Source organism: Montipora foliosa, chromosome 2, assembly GCF_036669935.1.
Source record: "Montipora foliosa isolate CH-2021 chromosome 2, ASM3666993v2, whole genome shotgun sequence".
Lineage (NCBI taxonomy): Eukaryota > Metazoa > Cnidaria > Anthozoa > Scleractinia > Acroporidae > Montipora > Montipora foliosa.
Genome location: NC_090870.1, coordinates 6,605,374 through 6,620,373, shown reverse-complemented (window position 1 = coordinate 6,620,373; position 15,000 = coordinate 6,605,374). Strand labels below are relative to the sequence as shown.

General features: G+C 40.1%; 3 protein-coding genes across 3 annotated transcripts in view; 2 read left to right on the top strand and 1 right to left on the bottom strand.

Moving 5' to 3' along the window:
• Positions 1-571, top strand: part of LOC137992246 (proteasome subunit alpha type-4-like) — a 5,906-nt gene extending 5,335 nt beyond the window's left edge. The window contains exon 8 of the mRNA XM_068837459.1: positions 1-571. This exon is cut by the window's left edge and continues 351 nt beyond it. The gene's annotated coding sequence lies outside the window, so the exon portion shown is untranslated.
• Positions 572-2,478: 1,907 nt separating this feature from the next.
• LOC137992247 (coiled-coil domain-containing protein 115-like) lies at positions 2,479-3,398 on the bottom strand. Its single transcript, XM_068837460.1, has one exon. It carries the CDS (start codon positions 3,357-3,359, stop codon positions 2,691-2,693), a length of 669 nt encoding a protein of 222 aa, XP_068693561.1. The 5' UTR covers positions 3,360-3,398; the 3' UTR covers positions 2,479-2,690.
• A 557-nt stretch (positions 3,399-3,955) lies between these two features.
• LOC137992245 (uncharacterized) overlaps positions 3,956-15,000 on the top strand; it is a 19,175-nt gene continuing 8,130 nt past the window's right edge. Inside the window, exons 1-10 of the mRNA XM_068837458.1 lie at positions 3,956-4,935; positions 6,676-6,742; positions 8,184-8,576; positions 8,830-9,068; positions 9,770-10,006; positions 10,572-10,684; positions 11,205-11,435; positions 11,799-11,911; positions 12,296-12,915; positions 14,130-14,852. Of these exons, the coding sequence (XP_068693559.1) occupies positions 6,700-6,742; positions 8,184-8,576; positions 8,830-9,068; positions 9,770-10,006; positions 10,572-10,684; positions 11,205-11,435; positions 11,799-11,911; positions 12,296-12,915; positions 14,130-14,852 (2,712 nt within the window). The 5' untranslated portion in view covers positions 3,956-4,935; positions 6,676-6,699. The remainder of the gene's footprint in view (positions 4,936-6,675; positions 6,743-8,183; positions 8,577-8,829; positions 9,069-9,769; positions 10,007-10,571; positions 10,685-11,204; positions 11,436-11,798; positions 11,912-12,295; positions 12,916-14,129; positions 14,853-15,000) is intronic.

Below are 15,000 nucleotides of genomic sequence, written 5' to 3'. Positions count from 1 at the left end.
GGAATATGTATGTGGTCCACATTTTCTCCAAAGAACTGTAGGAGGAGGAATGCAAAAATAGGGAGAAGGAGGGTAAAGCTGAAAGAAAGATATAATGGCATTTTTTATTATACCGAGTGGGTTCCTGTGGTGTAGTGGTCAGTGTGATGGACCCCTGGCCCCTCCACGGTAACAGTTTCAAGGCCTGAGTCTGTAGCCATGTTTTTTCTTTGGACAAGAAACTTGGCCCCACCCTCCCTCCCCCCAAGTCTCTCTCCACCCAGGTGTGTGAATAGGCATTGGTAACAAACTGCTGCAATGGACCAGATGGAGTGCTTGACGATGCCCTCAGTGGCTTCATCCTACTCGAAACTGGAATGCTTTCTGGTTCTGTGAGCCATAGCCATAGCAGTTTTTGTGACTTACCTCACATTTGATTACATTATTAAAAGGGCCATGTCACGCCATTTTAGGTAATTTTGTTTAACTTTGTTAATTATGAGCTCTAAACGTCAAATTGGCAGAGCAAGAGTCTTTCGTTTGCAAAATCACGGCCACATAACAACTGAGAATGATTTTCCAGCTTTGTAAATGACATTTTGATATAGACTGATATAAATATTTGAAAAAAAGTGGGCCGACGTTTTTCAAATTTACCCAAATTCAATCCATTTCAATCATCTACAGTGTTGTCCATCCATGTCCCTTCTTGGCTTCCCTGTGTTTTGTTAGAGTTCTTCTATAGTTTTGAACAGTTATTTTCAATTGATATTTTAGTTAATTCTATGACCATTTGATCAGTGCTGAAATTGCCTAAAATTGCGTGGCCTAGCCCCTTTAAAGAAACAGTCCAGATAAGAATGATAGCAACAACGGCAGCGAAAATGTTGGAATTCAATTGGAACGGCAAAAAGGTGATAACTTTTCTCTTGTCTGTACTTACTTCTGATTGGCTTAAACAGCACAAGTTAACAAAACTTCATAAAGCAGTATTATATTCATCCTTACTTTCCAACCATCTTCCATATAACAAAATCTGGTCTCAGTTTGAATACCACAGAAATCGTATGTTGGGAACATGTAAAATTGTAAACGTTCCTTGGCTTTTGTTTTCAACTCTTTTGATTGGTCAAAATCTTTTAACACAAAATCTCCCTTTCAACATGGGCTGGAAATAAATTTTATTGTGTTGATGGCCTTCCTGTAGATTTATGCATTCTCTGTGTAAAAATGATAACATTCCTATGTGGGGAAAGCACCGTTGCCACATAAGAAAAGAAATTGCTATCCACCTTACAAGGATCATTTGAATTTTTGTAACAGTACTTTGTGGAGGCCACACACTGTGACTGTTCACTCAGTGTTGGAAATAAATTTACATTTACCGTTTGATCATTGAACATTGTCCAACCAAAGTTTGAAATTGTCTGATCAATATAAATGAGGGTTGCTTTGATGACCAAACACCAAAATGTTCCAACTCTAGTCAACAAAGAAGCAGTGAAACGTGAGAGAAGGTTGGGGTGGGAAAGGAGAGTGTCAATTTATGTAGAAAAATTTAACCTGTCCATTTTAATGGTAACACATGATTTTACTTGTCAATGAGGAGCAGTTTGGGAGTTAAAACTCCCAAACTGCTCCCCATTGACAAGTAAATTCGTCTGGCGTCAGACAGTAAAATTGTTTAAGCGTCACTCCCAGGAATCAGTGAGTTAATAGTATGCACATTCCTAGCCAGCAGGGAGGCCTGGGTTTAATTTCAAGTCTTCACATAATTAACAAAATGCAAGGACTTGAAGTTGAGCACAGTTTGATTTGGAGTCTTTAAGGACGTGCCTACTAATTCAAAGATATTTTTGCCCCAGTTTATGGTTATGCAGGAAATGTAGATCTTAACAAGTGTTACTGAAATCCGACAAGAAAATTGGGGGTAACCAAGCATTTTTCAAAGATAATTCCTGAATAATAAAAATTTGTAAAAAGCTTTAAAATACAAAGCAATGTATAGCATTCTTTCTGAAATCTCTCAAAAATGCATGGTTACCCCCAATTTTCTTTTTGGATACCAAGTTAAGGGTACTTACTAAGATCTACTTTGTCCGTATAGTTATAAAACGAGCAAAAATATCCCTGTATTAGTAAGCATCACCGATAGGAAACCAGAGTATCTTGAGACGTGCAGAACATACGCGCAATAACAATAGTAGGCACTGTCCTTAAAGGCCTATCATCAGGCACTGTGTGCTGTGGAACAATTTTCTTATGTGAAAATCCCTCCAAAGCTGAAATTCATCCAATCAGATCACGGCGACTTCCATAACAAAAGCAAACAGTCGAAAAGCCTGTCGGTTGAAGGTTGTTCTTAACAATGACATCTTGGGCAGTACAAAAATAATTGATGTTTTTTTTTTGTCTTGTATCTCTGATAATTTCAAATGTGAGTAACACAATGACAGTGCTTGATCCTTAAAAATATATATATTTACCTTCACCTTTCAGTGGATTTGAGTGCAATTTATTTAGGTTTGTGACAATTTGTTTGCCAACAAAAGCACTTTTCATATTTTCTTCTCCTTTCTTAGATGTCTGGTACCCGAATACTAATGAATATTTCACGACAAATTTCATGATCACGATTACCGTAACCGTAAGCCAATAAATACAACTTTTGGCACACAGGGCTCTGTAACCCTAACCTGAAGTTAACACCATTAAGTTTCGCTTTCTTGTGAGATTCTACTCTTCTCCAAAATCAATTTCTCTTTATGAGTTTTTAAGGCATTAAACTTTTGTATAATCTCACGCAGTTTGGACTCTAGGTTAGCGACTTCACAACAAAGCTCAATCGCAGTCTGGAAGTTCCTCTGTCCTGTTTTCAAACATCCAGGAACCAAAATTCCGAACCATTTGATTGGATCTTGAACACACCCATTACTTGAGCGATTCGAGTGCAATTTGTCTTCTTTTTCGACATTAAGTTCCTCTATTCCCGCTGTTTCCTCGCGTCCTCCGACACGACTATTAGAATCTGAAACTCTTTTTCTAAGAGTATTTTCTTCTTGTTTGTAAGTGTTAAGGAAGGTCTCTGGTGATTCCAACGCTTTTCCGGGCAAATACTTTTGCAACTGAAACGACAGAGAAGCGCTATCTTTCGGTTCTTTTGAACAAGAACAGTCGACGTGGTACAAAGCGCAGTCCATTTTATGGCTATACTGCAAGGCACCTACTGACTTATTCCCCATTGAATAGCGAGCCTTTGACAAGTTTAGATGTCCATCTCTTATTGCAGCATTGAGATATTGTCTCTTTTCTTGAAGAAGCTCAAAATGATCGAAAATTTCAAGAGTCAGCCGATCTATTTCGCTGCAAATGTCGTCCATTTTGAGGAGAATATGAATTGGGAGGATTGGGATTGGGAAATAAGTCATCCTCTGCTGGGCTTCAGTCTCCCACGCTTCCATCATGTCCTCCAAAAATAGGTACGCAATACGTATTGGGGCTGATGTCACAATGATTTGTTTTTCCACGCTCACATTACCTGTGAAATAAAGTTTCCCTTTGTTGGGGCCGGAAACCTTTCTCCCATCATGGGTACCAGATCATTCGGTTGAGAGGAAAAGCCAGTCAGTTTTTCACCTCCATCTTAGACGAAGCACCACCACAGGCTGGTCTTTATAGGTACATCAGGGCTACTCCTTAGCATCTGGCTGGCTAGAAATTTCCTTCTCACTTTTTCCTCCGGCCGCGCTTCAGCCATTTGATGAGGGCCAGTCTCGTGCTTCTCAAGTTACCTCGTTCATGCCCAAAAAGAATTCTGGGTAATTCTGCCATTCCATGACAAGGGAAAGATCCCCGATTCTCATTTCATAGATTTTTTATAAGTGTCGGGTCACCCAATCCTACCGGCAAAATACCGCATGGATTGAAGTTTTTAGCTTTAAAAACTTGCCTAAATTGAATCGGTAGATGCTGGAATTCGTCCACAGAAAGGCCAGAGAGATAACTTCAATATCTGGGTCCTTCCTCATTGGGGTGTTAAGTTTGGTGTAGGGTTAGGGTTAGGAAGCTGTATGCCAAACAAAATTAGTTATCTTATTTCACATAAGGTTCTGTTCTAGTGAACGACCTCATTTTGTTCACGTTCCCTGTTGAGAAAATGCAAATTCAAGTTTAGGAAGCTTGTTACAATCTGTGTGGAAATCGCGTATGATCGAGAATTCCGGTCCATAATGTAGCAAGGATTTTTGTCGCGCCTATTTTCAAACGTATGTTATTCTTATCGCACTCTTTTTACTCTTAGTACTCTAAAATTGTACTTGCTTATAATTACTGTCGAATTTTTCGTTTTTAAGTCCTTTTTATTATCTGTTGTTTAATTCCGGTATTTCATTTTAATATTACTCTTTTGGTTTCTAAAATTCTACTCTTATAAATAGTTAATTGCTGTTAAATTTCTCGTTTCTCCGCCTTTTTTATTACCTGTTGTATCATGATCATCTGTTCTGGTGGTAATTCGAACTTCTTTATGCCACTGTCAATAATACGCACGTAGCTCTTCCTATTTTTTTTTTTTTTTTTTTCATTAAGCTACTCTTTTATTTATTAAATGTGATAATGATGATGATGACCATGATGGGGTTTTTAGTATCATCTGAAGAACTCAACATTTTTACTGTGGTAAAAAGTTTATGTGTGACAGAACAAAGCTACATGAAAATTAATGAATAATTCATATCGTACTCATCCGTTTGCATGGTTTACGCCTTGTTCAGAAACGAAAGCCATGTAAACGAGGTAATTTATTCCTTTTAGTTAACCTTTAAAACCAAGTTGAAATAGAGGAATCTTTGTGATTGTCGGTGTGATTTCTAGGAGAGGTCAGGAACTCCATAACGTGGTAAGGAAAAGTCCTCCGGCGATCAACAACTATTTGACATTCAAATAATTTGAATTCAGGTAAAGTAAAACAAACAACATAATTTTGTATTTAAACAATGGACATTCCGTTATTATAATTTATAAATTGTGAGCTTAGAATGTTTCCAAATTTAAAACATACGTCGCTCTATGAAATCAAATCTGTCGTTAGGTTGTTTGCTTAGACGCACTTCAATTCATTTTCGCTAAAAAAACAAAACAAAAACAACTTCTTAAAGACTCAAACAAGAACAATGGAGATACTTTATTTTGTGCGTAACCAAAAAAACTCGATTTTTATGCAAACTCTGAACATTGGCTTTTTCTTTATTTAAAAAGCTAATCAAAAGGCAGAAAGACAAAATTATACAAGAATTTTGCTCGTTTAACAACACCAACAACAGAAAAAGGCAGTGATGTCTCAAAAATTTTGTTTCGGCCTATCTTGGATGTATCATTATTTAAGATGATTTGTTTTTAACAATTACTCGAAGACCAAGGCTAATTTTGTAAAAGGAAAAAAAACTTATCGGTCGGCTTATTACAGTACAGCTGGGGGAGCAACGTATATTATCTAGCCGTGAAAATTTTCTTCACAAAGGCCGTCATGCTTGCGTAAGAAATATTGTGGCAGCAACCCCCTGTGTTCATTGTTCTTTTAGTACGTTCTACTGTTTAAGACGCATTTAAAATTCACTTTAAAACTGCAGGTTTTAACCACCTTGACATTCCTTTGAATTCGTGAACAAAGTAAACGAAAACTTGAAACCCACTTTTGCCCAAAAAAATATCACACTTGAATCCACTTGATCCGCCTTCTTGAAATGATTTCATTTAAATTGCTCAGTCCATGCAGTGACCATTTCTAGAAAGGCGTTCTTACATTCTTTGATTGCTCTCACGTGATAAGACAGCCATGTTGGTGCTAAAACAATAGAAAAATGTAGCCCAAGTTTTGCATCATAATAGAGTCACAATACCAAAGACTTTTTCGCTATTTTGCTCTTTCCACCAACACGTGAAGAATAGGCGAACCACCTGTCACATGGTAGTATGATGGTCCTACTGAGCTAATCGGCCTGCATTTGCTACCAGTTTGCTGTTTGCAACTGATACAACGTGAGAACCTCACGTAATTGTGCTGTCCTCTGAAGTGGCGCTAAGTGTATAGCTGGCAGGATATTTTATCGCCGGGTTATCTAAACACGCGGGAGTAAGCCCAGTTGTTCGAAAGCCGATTAACGTAATCCAGGGTTAGCGTGAGCGACAAGATGAGCGACTTCTTCTAATGTAAAATTTTGCCGAATATCAGCGTTGAACAGCATTTGGGAATCGAAATTAAAAGAGGAATATTCTCCTTGCTTAATTTTCAATCTGGGATTAGCGTTAAGTGAATCGGCTTTTGAACAACCGGGCCCTGGCAGTTTGCCAAATAAATCATTCACATACAGTTCGAGATTGCTTTTTTTAAATTTACATCGAGCGACATATGCAAATACACGTACAAATAAATACAAACAAAAAAGAAAAAAAAAAGAGGGAAAAATGAATGTTACAACAATGCAATGGCGGAAATGCCCTTTTAGTCAAATAAACGGCGAAACGTCTAAATTGAAAAACACTTTACAAGTTGACGTCGGATACTAAGTTTTCATTATTTCTTAAAAACACACAAAAGTTAGCCGCACGTATCAAAAGAACACTGCACCATATTCTTTGAAGACCACACAATTTTTTTAGAGTGAAGCCACCCAGACTACTAAACTATCTCCGTTTCAGCTTGAATCAAGTGCCAGCCGATAAATGAAAAGGACAATATTGTGCCTCACACTCTTGTCTCAGTTAGGTAAGTTACAACATTATACCACTTGACACAAAGAAGGGATGGTGCAGTGGTGAGAGCACTCTCCTTCCACCAATGTAGCCCAGGATCGATACCCGGGTACTATGCCATATGTGGGTTGAGTTTTTTGGTTCTCTACTCTGCGCCGAGACGTTTCCCTCTCCTCAAAAACCAACATTTGACTTGATTTGTGTTAATTATTAATTTCAGTTTACAGTGTCCCCAATTAGTGCTCCAGCTCTAGAACGACTAGACACTTAAATAAAGTTCCTTTCCTTTAACCTAGAGAGGGAATTTTTTTTTCCTTTCAAACCCCTTTTACACCACTGAGTTCAACAATTTAAAATTCGGGAGTATTGGCACTAACAAGCAATGCGAATCGCCTTACTTGAAAAATCATCGCAAGAATAAATAAAAATTTCCGATGAGTTTTTTGTCTTTGTCTTCAGCGTTGTTGCGAAAGTTCCTCACAATTTCCCGATAAGGCAAGCCCCAATGTATATGACGACAGAATTCTCGATCTGCGACGGATTTTCGTTATTAGAGAGATTAAGCATAACCTTTACTTGAAACGCGAACGGCAAAAGAAATCACGTGACCATGGTTTCCCGCCATTTTCTACGTTTGCCGGCTGCTGCTTGCCGTTTCTACGTGAAAGTAGGCATTTTCGTGTTTGCCGTATAGTATACGTGACATTTTCTTCTACATAAGAAGTTGCTTGCAGAAAAAATAGTACCCCAAAACCATTTTCCGGTATGCCAAAGAAGGAAAAATTAGGTTTCGTGGTTATAGATAATTCATGACTGACTCCGTCCCGCAATTTTCTTCATGAACTCACGATGACTCTCTGTTGAAGGACAAAACAGCTTCATCGAAACTCTCAAAATTTGACGGGTAAGGATTCTCATTTTCTATAGCGTCTTTTTCTACAACCAATGTTAAAAAAGATTCCGAGTTCTGCTTTTGCTTTTTAGTAACTAAATACTCGAGTTGCCGTGTGTCACGCGAAGCTTAAGTCACAACCTTCTCTCTATTTTACACGAGACGGCAAGCCGACGTTTTCCGTTCCGCGTGAACGTGATACTAAATCTCTCTCATATCTATTTTTAGCACAGCTACAACTATATATTTTTGCGGAAAAAAAAACCTGGTGGTATTGTTTTCCTTGAAAGATCCATAATTTTGCATCAAGCACGGACATTCCGTGCGGTTAATTACTTGGTTTACAGACAAAAAAAACCAACCAGAAGCGTTGTGGTCATCACGCCCATTCTGATTGGCCATAATTTGGCGGGACCAGTATTCTAAAGTTAGATAATACACTAAGGCCAAATGAGCGAAATCAACACTTCTGGGTTATATATGGGCTGCTGATGACGAGCATTCATATGCTTTCATTTCTGTTATTAGAAATTTAACTTTCGACTATTTTACTTTAAACCAGCCGTGACGATCGGTTCATCTCGCTTCAAGAGGAACCGAGCTTCTGCAGTCCCCAGAGAAAAACGTCAAAATGTTTTAACCGTCGATCCGGGCAACAGACAACAACAACAACAACAACAGTATTCCCTGCCCGTTGTGACTTCGAGTCGCCCTGGGTATTTGAAAACAGCCGGAACCCAGAACCCCTTGCGGTCAAACACATGGCTGGGTCGGGGAGTGCGATATAACGGCTACATTCAAGAACAGCAAAAGAGAGCTCCATCCGTAGCTCCTGTCGCTTTTAATGGTAGCAGGGAACAGCGACCTCTTAAACAAAATGTTAAGGGCGCTACAACTGTACATGGTAAGGCGATGCAAGGCGCCGATGCTGTGACGGCCAAGGCAAGGAAAGCAGGTATTATTGATTTAAGTGAGCAGAACACAACGGTGTGGGAAGTTGGGTCGAGAAGTCAGTTACCTGGGTTCAGTTACCTGGGCGGTTACCTGGGCAGAGGGCGGTATTTTTTTCTCATGTCTCATCGATTTTCTTTTCCTTCTTGTATTTTGGCAGTTTTTTTCTTACCTTTGCATCCTGGCCAGTCTAGATAACTTCACTTCCTCAATACAACTGGATTTTTTTTGTTCTCGCTCTTCTTCTTGTTTCTTAGTACTTCCAATCAAAAACATTTCCCTAAAACCAAATAAAAGTCATGCGGCAACCCATGAACCAGGCTCTAGACGGTCAGTGGGCGTGAGACTGAATTCCCCAGTCGCAGCCGAGGCGGCTGCGGAAATACAGGGAGCCGTGGTGGAGAAGGGAATTGAAGTCATGGGAAAAATGGTGGATAAACAATTACAGATCATCGATGAAGCCCAGCAAAAAGCCGAAAACTTTCTCAAGAAAAAGGTTAGATAAAACGATAAATTCCCGAGGTGTAAAACCTTACATGAGAAATAGTAATAATAATAATGATGACGATGACGATGACCATGACGATTCCGATGACGATGCCTATGACGATGACCATCACGATGACGCTGCCGATGACACTGCCGATGACACTGCCGATGACACTGCCGATGACGATGACGATGCCGATGCCGATGACGATGACGATGATGATGAGAGGAGCCCTTTTGACGATGAGATACAACGTTAGTCATGTATAGAGAAAATTAGTATGAAAAGCCAGTTGGAGATCATAAAATATTCCGCAATGCCGTTGCGAATGTTTTTATTATTTAAAAGCTGAACAATGATAGCTGACAGGATCTCATCAAGGGAATCCTCTATCTCCACGAATTCCTTGATTCAACGCTTTCCTGAGTAAATTTATTTTCAGGAACAGGTTTTTCCCGCGAAAAGTGTCATATTTCCCTTGACGCTGAGATAGCTCTGTTTTGATTGCCTTTTACAACCGCGGGCGTACTGAATCCCCCAAGGGAGATTGGTTTTGCAACAGTGCGCGTGCTGAATCTCCCAAGAGAGATTGGTTTTGCAACAGTGCGCGTGCTGTATCCTCCAAGGAAGTATTTTGAACTAAGGTTAAAAGGATTTCACCGATACATGCTTTAGCTTTACTGTATTTTTTATATTTTGGTTTGTAGATCAAGTTAGATATCCTTCCAGAGAAAGGTTGGGAATCAGAGGACATGTTCGTTCCGCCCGGCTATCATTTGGATACCGAAATAAGCGATGAAGGTGGCTCCCCGAAAGAAGCCGAACCACCAGCTTATAATTACCCAGCAGGGCTCGGGAACGTGTTGATGAACGGCTGCTATGGGACTGGGTACAAGCCAGGGGATCCCTGCTACGTGGCCAAGTGGACTTTGGACGCTTGTTTGGTACGACTGACTTTCTTGTGTTGCGATGGAAGACAAAAGCAAAACTCTTTAACAATGTAATCTCATAAAATTTGAACTAATTATACAGGAATTCCGGCCGATTGTTCTTATACTAAGTCCGACCTACTGAACAAAGTATGGCTAAGGCTAAGAACCCCGCAAACGAATTACAACTCGGAGTTTAAAACCGGCCGAAGCTACCACCAAGCGAAGGAAATTTAAAATTCAAATCAAGTTGAAAATTGCAATTATTGTTGTTGTTGTATTTGTTTTACTTCAGACTGGAGGAGGGATTAAAGAAATTAAGCTGTTCAATAAGTAAAGTTCATTACGGAAAGGCCAAAACAAGCGAAAAGAAAAAAAATGAAACTTGTAGTTACAACGCACCTGTCTTTACAACAGTTCACAAGAACAAGAAAGGCGTTTTTTTCACATTTAACATTTCGCCAACACAAAGATTAGACTAAACTTTCGTTAATCATGCGAACACGTGAATCGCTCCAAAAGCGATGAAAAGAGGTTTTAAGAAATGAGAAGTGTTCTAAAGCGTTGTTCTTATTAACAGAATATGATTGACGGTGCAGCTTTCATGGGCGTCGGTTTTGATGGACGCGGTGAATACAGTCCCGAATCAAGAAAAATGAGCATCGTACAACGTAGTTGCGCAGGAAAATCAACGTAAGAATACATTTTGTTATTTCCTTCCACGTGCTCACCGGAGACAAAATAACTTTTCTGGCCCTTTAATTACCGGGGTGGTCTTCTTATAATTTCAAACCGTGTGAAGAATGAAGCATCTTGAACGATGCAGATTAAGATCCTAAAGGTATTGTTCAAGGCTTTTAACCATCTCTTATCGACTCCTGTTTCTGAAGGCTGAGATTAACCCGGGTAAAAAGCGTATGGAAAGTTGCCTTTTTTCACGGACGGTCCGCTGTCGGAATTTATCAACGCTTGCGGTGAAACACGATTTGTCAAGTTTTTGGCTTAGAGGATAACGAAAGTGATAACGATTATCTCCAGCATATCTATATACCTTACTTTTGCGGTATTAAAATAGACGACAAAGATAGAAGACAGATGTAAACTTGCTCTCAAGAAAAACACCTCCCTGAATCATTTTAAAATCAGTGCCATTCCGTGCTCCGATAAAAGGTGCGAGAACAAAGCTTAAACAAGAACTTCGTTAATTTGGTAGATACGATGACTTCGATGTCCCTGATACGATGAATGTTCATGGCATTTACGACACCAAAGCAACTATGATGACCTTCGAAAGTCGTTCTGAGTTTCAGTCTTACGAACAACAAGAGGCAGGCGTTTCAGGTTCCTACTTTGGTTTCTACGCTGGTGCGAAAACGGCCTGGGGCGAGTCTTCATCAAGTGCAAGTCAAAAATACATGGCTCAGTTGAGTGTGGACATCAACAGGTAAAACAGGATTGACAAGTGCCTTTTTTGGTGTTGCATGTTACCACACACAAAAAAGGTAGTGCTATTCTGCTGGAATTCATGATGAAATGAATTCCGGATTCCAGAAATGGATAAATCCCAATCAATAGGAGGATTAAGTGATTCTTGAGATAATTTCCGGATTCTAGGCCTGATTCTATAGCCAGCGAACTCGATCGGCAAAGCAAAAGAATCAAGGATTCCGCAATGCATATCATGTAATCTGAGGTGATACAGAGCAATGGGAATAAACGATTTATCTCCAACAAACAAAACCCGTTTTCCGAGTTTATTTTGCACAACTCATGGCTGAAGGAAAGTTCACCGTTTTCTCTGTTGCAGATACGAGGTATTTTTGGACGAAGTCAAACCTCAGGACGTGAGTTTGTCTTTTCTTAGAGAGTTTATGGAGCTGCCTACTTCTTATTTTGCTGCAGGAGGGCCACTGAAATATCGTAAGTAAGCAATCAGCAGTCATCAAAAAAGCCAGTCGGTGACTGGATGTGGGTATTGCATGCTTGCGTTGAAAAGAAATGAGATGAGAGCATGGCATCTAAGCTTGCTGGCTTGTCCGGATCACAAGCACAACTTTGATTGAACAACTATGCCTTGATGCTTTAACATCAACTTTCTCATTTAACGGACTTGGCAAAATATTTGAAAGCACCTTTCTTCAAAAATGGCATTAAATATCGTGTATATTAAGCATATTAAGTATTTTGTCTTCTCAGCCCCATGCAAATTATTTATTTACACTAATGTATATCTCCAAACCTGTTAAATTACTGTACATGCAAAACACTTCTCATTTACCTTTTTTTTTAATTTCATGCATTCAGAGAATTTTATCCAGAGATGGGGAACTCATTACATCAAATCTTCCAAATTTGGAGGTCAGCTGCAAATTCGCAAATTCAAGGATGCAACAGACGTATCGAGTAAGAAAGAATTTGCGGTGGAAATGGAGATGGAATTTAAGTCTCTCTTTGCTAGCGTAGGCGCAAAAGCAAGTGCAGAAAGCGGGGAATCTTCAAGGCGTCAAAGCAAAACAACGTCCACGACAGTGATAGCATTAGGAGGGAGTCATGAGGTGGCATCCATCTTGTCAGACGCCTACTCGCCATCATTTAAGAACGCGTTTAAGGATTGGCTTGCTTCGATCCCACAGTACCCCAAACCCTTTCTTTTCCAAGTCAGCCCTCTTACGGATTTGTTAAATTTCAAAATGCGAGACCTATTCCCTGATGAAAAAGTCCATTGGGGTTGCGAAGGCCACGCCGCCGGCTTGACAACGGAAACCAACGCAAATGGCGATAAGGTGACCTTTTTTGAAGCCGTTAACGAGAATGGAACGAAGATCAAACATTACTGTTTGTTTGAAAGCAGAAAGGGATTGGAAGAGGCCATCAAAAGAAGACGAATAAGTTTGAAGAGAGCTATTGAAGTTTACATGGAAGAGGTATGTATGTCTTCTCTGAAAACCCAACCTTTGAAGATTCCTAGCCCTTGACGCGTTCATCTGCGATCTTTTAGGACACGAACCTACGCCTCAAGCCCCTGGTATCATGATTAGGTGTCGATCGATAGAGTCGATTGAGACGGGGTGTCTAGTTGATTTGGCCATACAACTAGAACGGGGAACCCGGCTTACACTTCTAGAATTAAGGATGATATGTTTGTGAGATTGGATCTCAGTAGTATTATGATCATTAAGCATTAGATTGGTTCATATCGACAAAGTATATTGTGTCAAGTCTTGGCATGATCATGGTAGTTATGAGCGCTACTTTAGCAGCAGCGAAATGAAACCCTGACGAATTCTAAACCCGAATCACAGAGCATGGGTTCAAATCTCGTTCAAGCCTAGATTCATGACTGCTATCACGTATTCTGTACTTCAAAGGGCGGGTCTAAAAAACAAATCACATTCCACAGGTCAAGACTAGAAGTTCCTGCTCCATTGAAGAGAAACTAACCCCAAACTTTCCCCTAGACCTGAAAAACATTTTTTTTTAGAGTGATACGGGCTACTTTTGGTGTCGTTTATTTATCTGTAGCACAGTGACATGTACATTGAATGACCTGGGACCTGGGACCGAGACCCAACAAGACCTTTTGATGACGGGTCAAAAAAGGAAAAACAACAACAACAACAGACAAAGTGCTGAATATGAGACAGTTTAAGTAGATGACGTGACGCCGAGATACATACACAAATGCGTACGTGTCATCAGTTTCTAAAACGAGCTAACAAGAGAAAAAAGGCAGGTAAAGCAGCAGACGACTCGCAAGGGCTCATAAGGCCGGAGCGTGTTTCGGTTTCAAGTAGCATGAAGCGACTGAGACCTGCGATCAAGCGTTTTTTTCTATTGAGAGGGCGCGAAAAGTCTTTTTTGCGCTCTCTCAAAAGAAAAGTAAGTCTGATCGCGGGTTACTGAGACTTCTATTTTCCACTCCCACTGTCGAGATGCTAGCTGGTACCCACCTATATACCTGGATCGAGAGAGTCAAAGAGGAGAAGTCACTGCTCAACTCTACCGGTTTTCACAAGCTAGCAAGAAAGCAATTACGATTGATGAATAGCTATATTCGATCAAATTCAATCGGTACTCTCTGTACATGCCCTCTTCTGCTCGCGTTTCTTTAAAGCAATGTTTTGTTTTCAACCCACAGGGCCCGACATCAATATCGGACTTCTTCATACCAGAGTGCAAAAAGGAAAAGCCATCCGGCCAAAAGCCAAACTTACCAGCCGAAGAAGAGAATAATAAACGATCCGGGAAACCTATGCCAACATGGCAGAGTATTACCAGTGGACACAAAGAATTTCGAGTAATTTTTGACATGAAAAAGGACCTGACTGGCATTGAAGACTACACGATTCCTCGAAATATGAATCGCCTAATGCGTTTCGTTGATGGGAAATGGCAAACTGGCGAGGGGGACGGCACATTTCATTTGTATAACGCTTTCAACAATGGAAGAAGCGGTGAAGTCAAGAAACGAAAGATATCCGTCCTCGGCCTGGTTCTTTCGTATAACGAAGATTCTGGTGGCTTGGATCTGTTGACCGATGACATCAAATACTCCACGAAGTTCTTCCCAAATCTTCCGAAAACTTTAACAGGACGTACGCTCGCCAAACTTGTTTTAGAGAATGGCGATCCTGCTTCGAAACAGGCAAGCAAAAGGCAGAGTGAGTCGACCTTGACGCAACCCTGCAATGTGGAATTTTCTAACGCTCTCCGCTTTGATCCTACTGACACCAACGGGAAATGCCTTCATTTTACTGCGGCAACTGAGGGAAGCATATTCGTGGTCTTCTCAACTTTACCCAAAGATAGCTCCTCCTGGTATTACACTGAAATTACACCGCAGAGAGTAGCGATTTATAAGGTAAGAGATATTAGAGAAAACACTTGCTAAACTGCTATCACCGGCGCTTAACACATCATTTCGTCGTGGGAAATTCTTGTTTGACACATTTACGGAAAACATCTTCCTCACTGTGGGCATCGAGCAAATGGTTCACTAACTTAAATTT